The 16,189-nt window shown below is 41.0% G+C and overlaps 1 protein-coding gene across 1 annotated transcript in view; it reads right to left on the reverse strand.

The window, feature by feature from the left end:
- Positions 1-3,444: 3,444 nt before the first annotated feature.
- LOC130222861 (NACHT, LRR and PYD domains-containing protein 12-like) overlaps positions 3,445-16,189 on the reverse strand; it is a 66,992-nt gene continuing 54,247 nt past the window's right edge. Inside the window, 2 exon segments of the mRNA XM_056455428.1 lie at positions 3,445-5,041; positions 5,126-5,172. Of these exon segments, the coding sequence (XP_056311403.1) occupies positions 4,515-5,041; positions 5,126-5,172 (574 nt within the window). The 3' untranslated portion in view covers positions 3,445-4,514.

Genomic DNA, 16,189 nt, shown 5'->3' on the forward strand with positions numbered 1-16,189 from the left:
ATATGCGTCCTTCAGGTCTATTGCTGCAAACCAATTCTGAGGACGAAGGCATCGGGTGATGCGCATCTGCTTAAGCATTCTGAAGTGCAGCCTGTGAAGGCAGCGGTTCAAAACGCGCAGATATAGAATTGGCCATAGCTCACTGCTCTTTTTGATCATGATGAAGTACGGGCTTTAAAACCCGCGCTCCATCTCAGCTGGAGGGACCGGCTCGATTGCATCCTTCGCCAGGAGGACAACAATCTCCTCTCACAAGACAGGGGCGGACGCAGGGCTGACCCTGGTGAAATACATGCCCGTGAACCTGGGAGGCCGTTTCGTGAACTGAATCACATAGCCGAGTCTAATCATATGGATGAGCCATAGCGATGGGCTGGCCTGTGCTAGCCAGGCAGGCGAGCCCCCGCAAGTGGTCCCACTCTCATGATCGCCGACATGCCAGTGGCGGGGCAGCGTGGAGTGAGTGGGCTCACCCGGGGAGCGTTGGGGTCCCATGGTAGAACAGGAGACGAGATGCTCACGTCTTGCACCCAAACTCCAGAGGAGGGGCTGGGAGTGGGAGAGAAAGGAGACCGTTCTCTCGCGCTCTGTGAGCCATTGGTGAAACGCACCGATCCTGCGAGCTGTAAGGCATAGCGTCCCAGACTGGCAGTGTTCGGGCTGTCACATCTGGAGAAGGGGAAAAATTCCCTTTTTCGAACTTTGTCAACATCACGCATATCACCAGGTTTAGCCTGAGGTGGAGTTCCTGGATCACGGATGTGACCACCGTCCTTCCCAGGGCACACACAGCAGACTTTTTTTTTTTTTTAAGAGCATAGTCGGTTGCGGAGCTCATGCTCAGTCCTGGGTCGGAACCATCCTCGCGCAGCCGGGCCAGCGCTTGGTAGCTCTGGTAGGTAGCCATAGCATGCATGATGAAGGCAAAGGCGCACGCAGCACACTGCATGAGCCTACTGTGCCCATCCAGGAAGAAGGGGATGGGGAGGCTTAGAAGGTCTTGCCTTCATCCTCCACATCACACCCCTCTAATCGGTCCAGCCGCGGGGCTGGGGAATAAACCATCTCCAGAGTCACGGCTGAAGCAGCCTGGGGAAGCACAGCCACAAAGTCTGCTTCTAGATTTGACACCGCGCTCATCATCCCGGAGGGAAAGAGCAGGTTCGAATCTTCATCAGACCTTGACAGCCCACCCTCCAAGAATGGTGAGGATGGAAGGGGAGACCGCAGACCGGGCAGAAAAAAAAAGTGCCCTCAAGACTGCGTGAGTTTACTGTGCACTTCCGGGAAGAAGGGGATGGGAGGCTTTGAAGGTCTTGCCTCCTTATTTTCATTCTTTTATAACACATTTTATCTGTTTTTATGCTTATTTTTTTTACCATTTTTATTATTTGTTTTTATTTCTCAAATACTTTGTTTCTTTAATTTCTGTTTATATAAAGCAAGTAAAACGGGATCCATTCAAAAAGCAACTCATGTAAACGCCTTAATCTTACTATTGTCTTAATTAGATTAAGGCAAATAATTCGACAACTGATGTCCAAACAGCTTAATAAGATTCAATCATGCGCAGCTGACTACTCCATCTGGTGACGCAGGCTTGTGTAGGTCGCACACTTAATTTGTCAGTTTCATCTGTGTAAAGGGTGCTCTTTCTAACAGCTCTTACTAGTTTTGCTGTTCATGCGATAACATTGCTCACATCAGCATGACTGTTTATCGCATCCTTTAGGGCAAGCTGCAATTTATGAATAGGGCATCACATATGAAGGTTGTTTTCGGTGATATATGTGGCGGTCATGTTCTCCATGATCTGTAAAAAAATTGTCTGGAATGGAGGAGGCTGACCATCCTCTGTGTCATCTTCCTAAGGGACTTTCCTAAAACCCTGGGAGGTTAAAAGCCTTTATCATATTACTAGCACTGTCGGTCACCACCCTGACTACGCGTTTTTGTAAATTCCAGTGTTGTACTTATACTTTTGGAAAATATTATATGCCGTGTGGTGCCCTGTAAGGTGTTCACAGGACAGCAACACAGCTAGACACACTTCAACAGCTAGAAAGCTCTGTCCTCTTCTGCTTGTCCATATAAATAGCATTAGCGCAAAGCCATCTCCTAACTGCATTAGCTCCCTGAGTTTGCCTTGCATCTCACTGAGTGAGTTTGGCATCAGTGTATCACGCACTGTATTGTAGCACAGAGTGGTGTACCCGGGCTGGGCAACACTGACAAAATGATGCAGACCCATTCTTTCACCTTTTGTCAGTGGTTCATAGTCTAGGTATTTTAAAAAACACTTTGTCTAATTCTTTTTTTCTTGCATTAGACACAGAAAACGAAGAGCTAGGATGCTGGAGAGGGAAAAAATTCTCATCTCTCTTTGACCAGTCGCAGTTTTTTCTGTAAGGAACACATTTATACATGATATTATTATATTTTACTGTTGAAATAGGCTACATCTACATTTAATACATTTTTTTAAATAATATTTTAATAGGCCTAAGCAACTGTATATTTTATAGCCTATTTATTTAGACAGTTTGTGTTATCTTAAACTATAGTTTAACTGACAGCCTATTTTAAACTACAGAGCTCTGAGCATAATTCGAATTACAAATTCGCTTCCACAACCACATCTTATTAACATCTATCCTTGTTTTAATTAAGGTTATACTTTAATAATTTAAATATAAAAATCATCTAATTATTTGTTCCTCGATTAGGACTAAAACCATGAAATGAAATAATTTACTTAGGCCTACAAATAAATTCATGGTATTTAAGCCTAAACAAATGAACACATACGAAATTCAAATTGACTAGATTCAATTTTTTTTTTTTTTTTTAATTCGAAGTCATAATATGTAGAGCTAAAAGAGAACTATTCTAAATTCATTCCATGATTTTGTCTGCATGTCATCAGCCTAACAGAATATATAAACCCCTATCTTTTTTTATCTAGCTATTCATTTATGTTATGTACCTATAGCTCATCTTTTGTTTCACCATGTTTACGTAGCAGATGGCTGTGCTGTCTGGCAACGTGGCGCTTTAGATTCCAGAACGAATCTTTGCTTACTCTCACTGTCTCTCCGCATTCCCTCTCACTTTCTTCTGCCTGTTCAATTTTAACTTTTATTTTTCACGTGTAAAGTTTGGCAACTTCCTTGAAACAATACTTGAACTCCATAACTACCTGCTTGCACAGATACAAGATCAGATGGGTAATATTCCCGCTCCGCTCACATGCTCTGCAGTGAGTACACACTATAACACCGGAAAGCTCTCATCCCTGCATGAAAAACACACGTGCAAATGAAACTCCATATGAAGCACGATACACAGCAGTTTTTCCCAATTGTTTACACGCATTTTCTGAAAGGATGTCTCATATTGTCAGAACTCTACACACAAATCAAAAAACACACACACATTGGGCAAAACCCTTTAATTCTCCTGCAAAATGAAACTTTACATTCAAAACAATGTGATTTCTTCTCAAAATGGTATTTTGTTTTCAAATGACACACAAACCATCACATGAATATACATTTATAAGAACCAGTTGATCACTGATGTGCTTAATGTAAAACACGATGACCACTTCTTCTCCAGTCATCATGACTTTTTTTGTTCAGTGTTACACTTACTACAGACAGTACATGGGCCTACATAAATGCATAGTAAAATATTTCAGAACATTGTTTTTATACAAAACACACGGTACCGAATATATTTTACTGTATTTTTTCCACAAAGACAGTGTACACAGTGTCTTTGTGTCACACAAAGATGCACATAACGTGATCTACATATACCATCAACAGAAGGACTTCAGAATACATTTTTACAGCAGTTTAATTTAGTGAATGTTTTCATCTCCAATGAAAGGGTAGTAAATTTGCCCAGAGTGTATTGTTAAGGCTCTTTTTATGTTCAAAGCACTTTCTCAAATTGTGCGTCAAAATTTGATTTATCACAAAAAAATCCTTCCGCTAGCTGAAACACAGAAAGTCAAACTAAGACTCAAAATCACCCCAGAGTGGATGAAAACGACCCAACAGTACAACAGGGTTAAACTCTAAAACCGTGTCCAGAATCTAGAAATATACACCAGATTATTCGCTATCTGTCTCTATGCAGAAATCACCAAAACAAAACCATGTAAATGCTTCACATACTTGAGTTTGTCCAGTGTGTAGTTTGGATCTTCCAGTTACTCAGAGAGCAGCTTGACTCCTGAATCTCTTGGATGATTGTAGTTCAGATCCAGCTCCATCAGGTGTGAAGGGTTTGAACTCAGAGCTGAAGACAGAAAACCACAGCCTTCCTCTGTCACCATACAGCCGGACAATCTACAAACACACACACAAACACAGACACACACACTCTCACTCTCTCTCTCTCTCTTACACACAAACACTAGTGAACACATGTGCGCGCACACACACACACACACACTGCTGCTGACTGCGCCTGCAGAGGATTCTGGGTAAATCTCCCGTCAGTCTTCAGCACAGTTTCACTGATGATCCAAGATAAACACCAAACCCAGCACAGAGCGGCTCAGTGAATGTGGTCTGGACTGAGTGGATGAGGCTCATTGTGTCTTCATAGATGTTGTAGAAGATCAGAGTTCCTGCACTGTGATCCACAAACACTCCTATTTTCCTGCCGAGTAGCTTTACTGGGAGACGAGTGCGTGTGCAATTGTGTCTGAATGTGAAACTGGAGGCATCACAGATCAAACTCCAGGACTGCTCATTATGTCCAAACACACACTCATCACCTTTTCCCTTCCTGCTGATGCTTTTATATGACACTGATATATCCACAACATCATCTCCACTCCAGTCAATCTCCCAGTAACAGCGTCCACACACACTCTCTCTGCACAACACCTGAGGATGATCATCAAATCTGTCTGGATGATCAGGATACGGCTGTTTCTCTAACACTCCCTTCACCTCTCTGTTCTCCTCAGACAGAATGAGATGAGCGTGTGCTGTGTTTGGATCCAGTGTGAGGAAACAGACATCTGAACACAAGAACACACACATTTATAACCACAGCTGTGTGTGTGTGTGTGTGTGTGTGTGTGTGTGTGTGTGTGTGTTCGTACATTTGCATAGTCCTGCTGTAATCCTTGTCTCTCCTCCATGATCCAGACTGTAAACACACACAGGTTGACATTCAGTCAGTAAACAAACATCAGTTTAACTCACACACACGCACACAGAAGATTTCTTTTTCACACACACACGCGCACACACACACACACACACAGAATTGTTCTTTTTCACACAGACACACACACACACATCTCTTTGTCAGTGGGGTGAGATGGGCTTCCTTGAGTCTTGACATGTTCAGTGTGATTATATTCTCCTTCTTCATCCTGGTTCAGTTGTGTTCAGAGCTGCGACATGTTGATGAAGAAACAATACCTGAACCCAACACTTGAACCCGCACACCCCTCTGTAAATGTGCAGCTGCGCCCCCTGTGTGCTTATGACAAGAGCTGTTGCCTATTTCTGCTTTATATAGCGAATAGTTAGAGCTATAGTAGCCTTCTTACCTGTTGTAAACCACTCTGGCCTCTAACCATTCACTGTAATTCTCTAGAAATACGTTATTCAGCAACTATTTAGAATAACTGCACACTATCAACCATTTATTAAGCATTAGCATATAGTGAATTCATTATTTATTAAGCATTAGCATATAGTTATTTCATTATTTATTAATCATTAACTCTACATTAATAAACGTTGGTAAGCAGTTTATAACTGCAGCTACAAATGCTGTGTTCTTGACTTATAAGTAGACCCACACGGAATCTGACCACACAGATTTCTGCAAATTTTTAGCCCATCATTGATTCTGTTTATTTACTTGTGTAAATGTGTGTAAGTTTATATTTATTCATTTTTTTAATTAGTTTCACTAATATTATTTAGTATTATGAAAATATTCATATGATTTATTTACAAAACATTTGTAAAATCATATTTTCTGTGTTTTAGTCGATGTCTTACATGAGAGTCTTGCTTTGTTTATTAAATAAAGTGGATCTAATTGGATTTGCATTGTAAACATTAAATAAAAGATATAAATTTATCCTTTTTTTTAGTTATGATACTCCCAAAATCATCCCGCATAAATCCACAGATTTTTAACAAAAATTCTCTGCAGAAATATACATCTATAATCTGCTTAATCATTGTACTTTCATAATTTGTGACTGATAAATTTTTCATGACTAAACTAAGTATTGCATTATTTACAAACCATTTGTATTTAAGAGTAGTTGGTGTTTTTATGATCATCCAGAATGAGTTAGTAAATGATTAATTAACAAATTAAATCAACAGCGGCACCATGGTGAAAAAAAATATTAAAATCATTAATATTAATGAATATTACACTTGCTCAATAAAAATTAGATGATTCACTACATTAATAAATCTGACATAACCTGATCAGAAACCAAAAAAGGGGAGAATAAACAGTGACAGTACAATACTTATTTTTTATTCCAGACACACAGCGCCAATGTGATCCAGTGGTCAGCACGTTGCATTACAACGCAGCCGACCCGTGTTCGAACCTCACTTAAATAATTTGTATATCTTTTTAGTGTTAAGACATATAATACTGTTTGGGTTACTTATGTAGGTGTAAATATTTTACAAAGGACTGGATATCTTAGGACTGGAGAATTTAGCACAGAATATATTTCGCCATTTTTAGTGAAGTTTTTTTTCCCTTTCCCTAAACTGAACTGAAATTAAACACTACAAACTGAACTACACTGTTCCAATTTACTATGATAATTTATGTGAAGCTGCTTTGACACAATCTACATTGTAAACACTATACAAACAAAGGTGAATTGAACTGAATATTCAGATATAGGAAAGGACATTGTGATGTTTTAAAGAATAGAGTTGGAGATTTAGCTACTCTTTAATGTTCTCATATTTATGAAAAACATTTAAAGTTCTAAAGCAGCTGTTTCCTTGAAAAAGACGTGATAGTGTCATTTGAAACTGAATTGGAAATGACATTATTTTATTATAGTCAGTGAACTGAGGTGGGCCGGTCTAAGGCTTGAAACTCCAAGGCTAAAAAGGAGTCCCACTCCGGCCCTGCTGAAAACCCAAATGTTGTCTTTACTTAAACAAGTAAAGTTGACAGAACATTTCTTGAAATTTAGCATTTTGGTCCTGTCACCTAAAAATATGAGTTAATTTAACTTATATACAATGAAAACGCATAAACTTAAAAGGCACCTATGGTAAAAAATCTACTTTTCAAGCTGTTTGGACAGACATATGTGCATGTATGGTGTATAGACTGTCATATTGGGGTGATATAAGCACACCCAGTGCTTTTTTTTTCAATTTAACAACATAAAAAACAGTGGACCAATTGAAGCGGTTTTCAAACCGACGGCAACTTTACGTAGGAGTGCGGTCCCCCCGCCCACCAATATTGATTGACAGGCGCGTCATCATATGCTCAGTTTGTTGATTCACGTCCGCCATTTTCAGCGTGAGTCGAAGCGATATCACGAAAGGAACAGGCTAGCTCTATTTTTAGATGCAAGGCTCATTGGGCTCAACACAAGAGCAATATTCTCCACATTATCGCTCTAATCGGAGTTATTGGTTGTATCTTTAGGTAGGTTTGCAAACATGTGTACTTCTCATTGAGTCTACCTTATATTTTAGCCGTTTGTATTTCTCGCGATCCCAGAAGCTCCCTGTGATCTTAACTAGCATGCGTTTTAGAATTCTAAACCTAGGTTTATTTCAGGATACACTCAAGTCGACGGCTGGATGCCGCGGACCGCTGCAGACTTGAATTGCTGTTGTGTGTACCCTGATAGAAACCTATGTTTAGAATTCAAAAATGCGTGGCGCGACGATTCGGGACACTTCATGTTTCTGCCACGCCACAGAGAGTGTCTGGTGTGCCGCGTCGCGGCTTCAAGCGGCACATCCGGTGCCTCAGTCAAAGTTAATTCAGTGTGCGTGGTTATTAGTTTCTGTGTACAAGCTCTGCATTTGAAACTAGCACACAGTTGGCTGTAAAACTGTACAAAGACACATCTGAATTTGTACTCTCTGCTTGGTCTGTGTCTGAGTCGTACATGTACGACTGATTGCTAAACCTCTCACTCCTGCTCCTTCTCTGTCTGCCTGTCAGACTCTGTTGCAAACACAGAACGGGTGAGCTCATGGCCCCGCCCCTTGTTACGTTGACGGGAAGCCGAAACGAATTTACATGTGAAGCAACACACCCATAAAACAGCTAACTGTGGACAAGCCCCCAACACATTGACACTTTTTAACACATTATAATAAAAAAATCTGAATTGTGTTTTAAACTGAACCTAAACTGGCACACTCAGAAGAACCATAATATTAATATTAAATCTTAAAAAAGAGGTAAACTGTGCGCTCTTTAAGATTTTAAGTATAGCAAGCTCAAAATCACAATTAATCCTTTAAAAACAAAGGTAGTTTTTAATGTAGTCTTTGCTGTAAAATTCTAATATTTGCAATCTTTTAGTGCACTGTAAAATGTCTGATTTTAACAGGAAAAGTCTGTACAATCTACAGTAAATGATTAACAACTTATTTCTGTACAATATACGAAAAATAACTGTAACAGATCTAACCTTTGTTTTCGAGAAAGTAGGCAGAGTGTCTGAAACCTCACCACACACCCTAATTCACTAGTCCCTAAATTAGTCAATTAGATTAGTCCACTAGACAGAGTGAATGACCACAAATGAGCAGATATGGGAAGTAACGAAGTACAAATACTTTGTTACTGTACTTAAGTAGATTTTTCTGGTATTGGTACTTTAATCCAACTATGTGAATTTTATTTATAAACTAATTTCGAGAGGGTCAAGTGCTTATGATTGACACAGCTGGCCCAGAGTCAAGCTAATGTACGGACCACCAATCAGACACTCAGTATAAATAACCAAAGCATCTTACCTTTAGTCATCTTCGTCTTGAAGAATACCCAATCGCTGTAACATTCAAGTAGAAATCACCAAATATAACACCCTTACTACACGGCTCCTCTCGCTTCCCCTACCCGACATCCAGTGCACTACCACTCAGCAGAACACACCAACAAGTCTGTGACTTTAACACAGGGCCGCTGGCCTTCACGTAACACTGCTGATTCTCCCAACACCGGGGGCGAGCCTCTATCAGACCGCGCAAGTCTCCAGGCAGCGCCTCGGATCCAGCAGTCACTGGTTCAGACTGATCAAGCGCCCAGCACTAGCTGTAATCCACAGTGCATTTAGATACAGTGGTCAATAATGCTCCGCTTATGGCACGTACACCTTTGGACTATTCAGCCTGTTCTCACACTACTGTCTTCTCACACTACTGGCATTACCAGGTAAAGATCATGTGTATTATTAATCACGCGCACTGTTCTCGCTTTATTCAGTCATGTTCTACTGTGGCGTTACAAAGCAGACAAAACAATCAAATGACGATTGATACGCTGCATGTAGATTATTCCCATAGCTGACAGCACTTACCATAGTGTCAAAGCAGTCATATACGGACAAATGTAAGCCGTTATTAACAATTATACAGACTTAAACAATTACTCAGTACATCATGCCAAAGCCTTCCTTGTCCCACGCACTCAGATTTTTAATTTAAGACATCCTACTGCTCTTCCGGTGAACTTTTTCCATTAGAAACCACCACATTAGATCTGAATTCTTTGTAAACTAATTCACTGCCTGATGTTTTATTTTAAGTATACAATATGCATCAGTCTTTTCAACCTATACAAATGAGTATGTCTGTTTGACAATACAGGATTTTTCCAGCTATCAGTTCATTATGGCAAGCCAGGTTTACCCAAATTCATTCCGTATGGCAAGCCCCATTTGTATGTATGCACTTAACTAAAATAAATCATCATTAGATATTATATGCTGTTATATATTTTACAGCATTTATATATCCCAATAGTTATTTGCTATTCGATTAGTCAGCGATACTTGTATTTCTGATACATAATCATTTTGATGGCATGAGAAACCAACATTCTGTCATGCTATTTTAAGTTAATTGACAGAAAGCTGTCCTTGTTGTGATTTGTCGCTATAGCTTTGAATACTGATCACACATTCGGTCGTCAAATAGATAATCTAGGCATCATATTTCCTATGATAATATGGCAAGTCCAAGTCCTTTTTTTTTTTTTTTTTTTTTACTGTCGTAGAGACATCTGGGTTGATTTATTTCACACAAGAACCTGTCAATCAGATCCATAGCAACAAACGGACTTACCTAGTTACCATTTATGGACTGTTCTACTTCAGCATCAGAACAGCTGGGCATTGGCTTGTTTGACCCATGCTAGCAATGGGATTTCTCGTATGCTACAGTTGGCAACAGTGATTAGCTACATGATGACCAGCTTAATGCTAATCACATGTTAGAAACACTAAGCATTCGATTTAATCAACACGTAAATGAGGCTTGCCAGTTAACAACCCAGTCACGCTGGCTCTGTCAAGCCAACATCAAAGTCCGTGAAGAACTTTAGGTTCTAGTTATTATTACCACATGTATTACATTTACATTTACATTTAGTCATTTAGCAGACGCTTTTATCCAAAGCGACTTACAAATGAGGACAAGGAAGCAATTTACACAACTATAAGAGCAGCAGTGAACAAGCGCTATAGACAAGTTTCAGGCGTGCAAAAGTCTAAGAAGCAAAACATTAGTAGAAATTTTTTTTTTTTTTTTTTTTTTTTTTTTTAGAGAGAGAGAGAGAGAGAGAGAGAGAGAAAGAGGGCACAGTTAGTGGTATAGCCAGAGAGGCAATTGCAGATTAGGAGGAAAAGTGGAGACTAAACAGTTGCGTTTTTAGTCGTTTCTTGAAGACAGCAAGTGACTCGGCTGTTCTGATGTAGTTAGGGAGTTCATTCCACCAACTGGGCAGATTGAATGTGAGAGTTCGGGAAAGTGATTTCTTCCCTCTTTGGGATGGAACAACGAGGCGACGTTCATTCACAGAACGCAAGTTTCTGGAGGGCACATATATCTGCAGAAGTGAGAGCAGATACGAAGGAGCACAGCTAGAGGTCACTTTGTAAGCAAACATCAGAGCTTTGAATTTGATGCGGGCAGCAACTGGAAGCCAGTGCAAACGGGTGAGTAGCGGAGTGACATGTGCTCTTTTGGGTTCATCAAAGACCACTCGTGCTGCTGCGTTCTGAAGCAGCTGAAGAGGTTTGATAGAACTAGCTGGTAGCCCGGCTAGCAGAGAGTTGCAATAGTCCAGTTTGGAGAGGACAAGAGCTTGAACAATGAGTTGAGCTGTATGTTCAGATAGGAAGGGTCGGACCTTTCTGATGTTGTAGAGTGCGAATCTGCAAGATCGGGCAGTTCTAGAAATGTGGTCAGAGAAGTTCAGTTGGTCATCAATCGTAACTCCAAGGCTTTTTACCATTTTGGATGCAGTGATGGTTGCTCCATCCATCTGGATTGAAAGGTTATGGTGAAGAGTCGGGTTATTATTTAATCTATACCACAATAGGGACTCTATGAAATCGACAAGTCAGAATTACCTTCACTGGAATATTACCGTCGGCTGAAACTACAGACTGAACATACAGCCATTGTTACAGCGATTGGTTGCTGCTCGATTTTCTCAAAGAAGCCACACCCCCATCCGCACTGCCTGCAGAGTCTGCTTACAATAACCCTATCACCCTCTCCTCTTCAACAATCAATCAAATCCAGGACCCTATTATGTTATTCTGAGCATTCGTGGCTGATCTATACATCCTATAAGCATTGCATGTGATGTAATACAAAGGGAGATCGATTTAAGGACCTAAATCAAGACACCTTGACAACTCATTACGTTTATAAAGAAACTCTGGCAGCTGGCCCTAGAAGTGAAGTCGCACACTGCCCCTCCCTATTGAGGACTGACATGGCTGCAAACCACCTAACTACTACCTCTGTGAAACCTCCATCACCCCTCTGATCATATTCCACAGCGTGGAACGCTTCCACAGACCTTCACACATTTTTAAAGCACCTTTCTACCGTTTTTCCCTCTATCACCCCATTCATTTTTAATCTCCACGCTACAAGAATATCCTACTTTTACCTATCCTCTGGTGCTCTGGGATGACTGAAACTTCCAACCGCCACAGGCCTTTACGCAGATGATGATAATTATCTCACAACATGATACCGATTCTAAAAGCTTCTAAAGGTCGTCCTCCGCCTTTCAGGTTTCCCCCAAACCCCATTTTCAGCCATTCATCTAGAATCTGAGCAGCTATCTCTGCAGCCCATGAGGCTCTCTCAGCAATCCAGACCCATGGCCATTAGGCATCAGACTCAGCCATCAGCCTCAGTCATAACTACCTCAAAATTGTCCAACAGACCCTCACCAGCCGCCATTTACCCATGGGTAGCCAAAGGAATCAGCATGCCCCGGCCACCTCCTCTTCTCTCCTTCCTCCTAAAGCTGAACATTAACCATGGTCCTCCCTCCCTGTCCCCTCAGCACGACTCTCGACTCTGCTTCTCCCTTAGCAAAGCACTACTCTGCCACGCTCCTCGCTCCAAAGCGAACAAACTCTGCATACTCTCCCCTTTTCCTTCTAGCTTTTTCCTTGCATGCACTACTCTGCTTCTCTAACCCCGCAGGAGTGACACCAAGTGCTGACTCCCGCTGGAGCCATGCCCACTCCAGCCACCCCTTCACCATTCACTCCTACTGCAAGAGTCACCACTAGAGTCACCACTTTTTTCCCTACTCTTACAGGATCCTGGCCCCTGCAGCTCTGACGCAGGAGTTATCCCAAGCTTTGACTCCCGCAGGAGTCAACCACTGTCCCCCTGTTTCTGGTGTCGAGTGCTCTGCTCCCTCCAAACGTTTGAGTCTCTTCGCCCCCCCCCCCCCCCTTTCTGTTCCAGCGTTGAGTGCTCCGCTCCCTCTTAACATCGAGTCTCTCCGCCCCACTTTTATTTTTGCCTCTCAGCGTCGAGTGCTGCGCTTTCTTCAAGCGTTGAGTCTCTCTCTGCTAATTGTTTCCTTTCTTCTTTCTAGCATCGAGTGCTCCGCTTCCTTCTACCGTCGAGTCTCTCTGCCCTTCCCCTTCCTTCCGGTGTTGGGTGATTCGCTCCCTCCGAGCGTCAAGTCTCTCCGCCCCACTTTTCCCTCTGCCCTGCGGCGTCGAGTGCTCTGCTTCCTCCAAGCGTCAAGTCTCTCCACCCCCTCCCTTTTTCTTTTTAGCGACGAATGCCGCCGCTACTTTCCCTAGCTCAGGCTCTATATCTTACTTCCGCTTAGGCCATCACTCCCCAGCTCTGACTCCTGCAGGAGTCTCCCGAGCTCGACTGCCGTAGGAGTCATCCCAAGCCCTCCCTGGCATCTTGAGGGTTCTTGAGATCTAACTGAGGTTAAAATCCCCTCTCGCCCTGCAAACGGGAGCCCCAGGTTCAAGGATCTCATGAGCTCTGGGCTCTCTCCCAGGACAGCATGCCAGACTTGCTTATTACCAATCATCAGCTAAGTGTGAATTCTTAAAGTGAAGTTTATTTGTAAACTGATTTCGAGAGGATCACGTGCTTATGATTGACACGGCTGGCCCCGAGTCAAGCTAATGTACGAGCCACCAATTAGATGATTCCTAACTCAGTATAAATAGCCAAAGCATCTTACCTTTAGTCATCTTCATCTAGAAGAATCTCCCCTTCCACCCCCTCTCCTCCTCTTTTTCCTCTATAGGGCAGCATTGGGCTAGCACTGTGGCCTCACATCAAGAATGCCTCTTGCTTCTCTATTTTCCTTCTGCATAGGCCCTCATTTACCAGCTCTGACTCCCGCAGGAGTTACTCCTGAGCACGACTCCCGCAGGAGTCTCCAGCCCAGGCCCCTTCCTGCAGGAGTCCCCACTGCCCCCTCTTGTTTCCGACTCTGAGCTCAAGGCTCAGGACAGCATGCCAAACTAGCTTATTACCAATCATCAGCTAAGTGTGAACTCTTGAATCATTTTTATGACAACTTTTTACTTTTACTTCTTACATTATTACACAAATATTTGTACTTTCTGCTCCTTACATTTATAAATCAGGCTCGTTACTTTCGTTTCATACGTAGCATGGCTTTTTCAACCAAGATTATCACACGCAGTATGTAAGCTAGTTTATTAAGATTACTATGAGAATGGCAAGGATGACTTCACAAATGAGGTAGAAAGAGACAGCGAATTTAAGAAAATGAATGAATGAATGAATAATTATAAATAACATAATATTTTTATAAGTTAGGTCATGAAAAAGAAGTGCAAATTTATATGAATGCTGTTTTTGGACAATACCTTACATGAAGGGTCAACAAACAATGAGGAAGGAAATAATAAAAAATAATAATTAGAATTTCATGCACAAAACCTTGAGAGCTCCAGCAGCACATTAAGACACACAGACATCAAGAATCAGGGTATGAACCTCAACCATGGTTGCTAAAACAAAAAAAGCTGAATAATTCACTCATGCCGCAATGCATGCTGGGTGCCAGCAAAGTACAAAACTCCCAGCATGCATTGCAGCACGAATACATTTTACAGCTCAAAGTTCTTACAATTTTTTTCTCTGTCTTTATTTTATCTTGTTCTTTTGGGGGTAATATTTCAGTAATTGTTTTGTATTGTTCTGGTTTGATTTTTATTAGATTTTTTTTATTTTTGTCACCATTATTGAGATTCAAAGACTAATTGTTGATTTCTGTGTGTTTTTAAGTTCTGCCATAGTTCAAACATTCTCATTGTGAATGGTGAATATAGGCTTATTAAACAATCAGTGATTGCTGGTTTCATTCATGTGTGTTATTAATTTCTCACACATAACCACTATGATATTGAATGAGAAAACAAGCAGGTGAGGGGGGCTTTGATGTCAAAGTTAATCTCATCAGACTTACTCTCATGTTTTCTTTTGACTTTTCATGCTATACAAATAGCGTGGATGGCACAATTAATTATAGCAACCAAAATAAAACTAGTTTTAAAACAAGAAGTTGAAAAGCCCGACTAAAGCAGACACTGGTCTCCATCATGGTGACTTCAAATGAAGAACAAAAATTTCATTAAGAGCTTTTGTTCACATGACAGAAATAAAGTCAAAGGTCAATGATAAGTGAAGCTCCTGATGTTTGTAGGGTTGTTTAATGATCTCTGCTGAGATCTTGAGAAATAATATTTTTTATTGTGTAATTTGTTTTATTTTTATTAATTATTATTTTATTTAGAGTTTTATTTTCAGTTGATTTCATCTTTGGTTTTGGCTGTGTTTTGTTGTGTTTTATTTCCTTAAGTGATTCTGCTTGTTAACAGTTATTCATCAATAATTCTCAATCCTCCTTTAATTAGACACTTAATTATCTCATTAATTTCTGTAACGCCACGCCAGCAGAGGGAGCCCTCGCCCGACTACTGACTCAGCTCCACTCCCTTTGCAGCTACTTCCTGTTTGTGCAGTATTTCAATGAGTGCTCAGGCCATGCTTCCTTGCAAAGTATTGCCAGTTTATCCTGCCTTACCAAGCGTTGTTCCTTAGTGACTTTCATGACTGCTATCCTGTGTATGACCCTGCCTGCCTTGATCACGTACGTTCTCTGTCTTTGCCCTTTTGATCTGTTTTGGACTGATTGTTGTGTTACTGAACTTCTGCCTGCTCTTATACTACGTTGCCTGGATTTGCCCCTGTGTTTGTTGTTTGGATTGGATTGCTTATATGTTGCCGACTCTCTGCTTGTTCACTCGTTGATGTCTCTGCCTAACCCCTTAAATAAACTTCTGCACATGGATTCTAACACCGCCTCAGCTCCCTCGTTACAATTTCATCACTGTCTGAGTGTTCAACCCTCTGCAAGGTAACTGTAGTTACTAATGCAGTATAAATCTGTTTGCTAATTATAAACACACATTAATGCATTTAATGACATTACATTTTTTTTGTGTAATAAGCTAAATTTTTGTGAACTGAACATTGTATCAGTTGATGAAATATGGTTATTTTCCGTAAATTTAAACAGTTCTATAAAACTTCCGTTTTTTTTTTTACAGAAAATCCTGGCAACCACAGCTGCTGGTATT

This window comes from Danio aesculapii, chromosome 4, assembly GCF_903798145.1.
Source record: "Danio aesculapii chromosome 4, fDanAes4.1, whole genome shotgun sequence".
NCBI classification, from domain to species: Eukaryota; Metazoa; Chordata; class Actinopteri; order Cypriniformes; family Danionidae; genus Danio; species Danio aesculapii.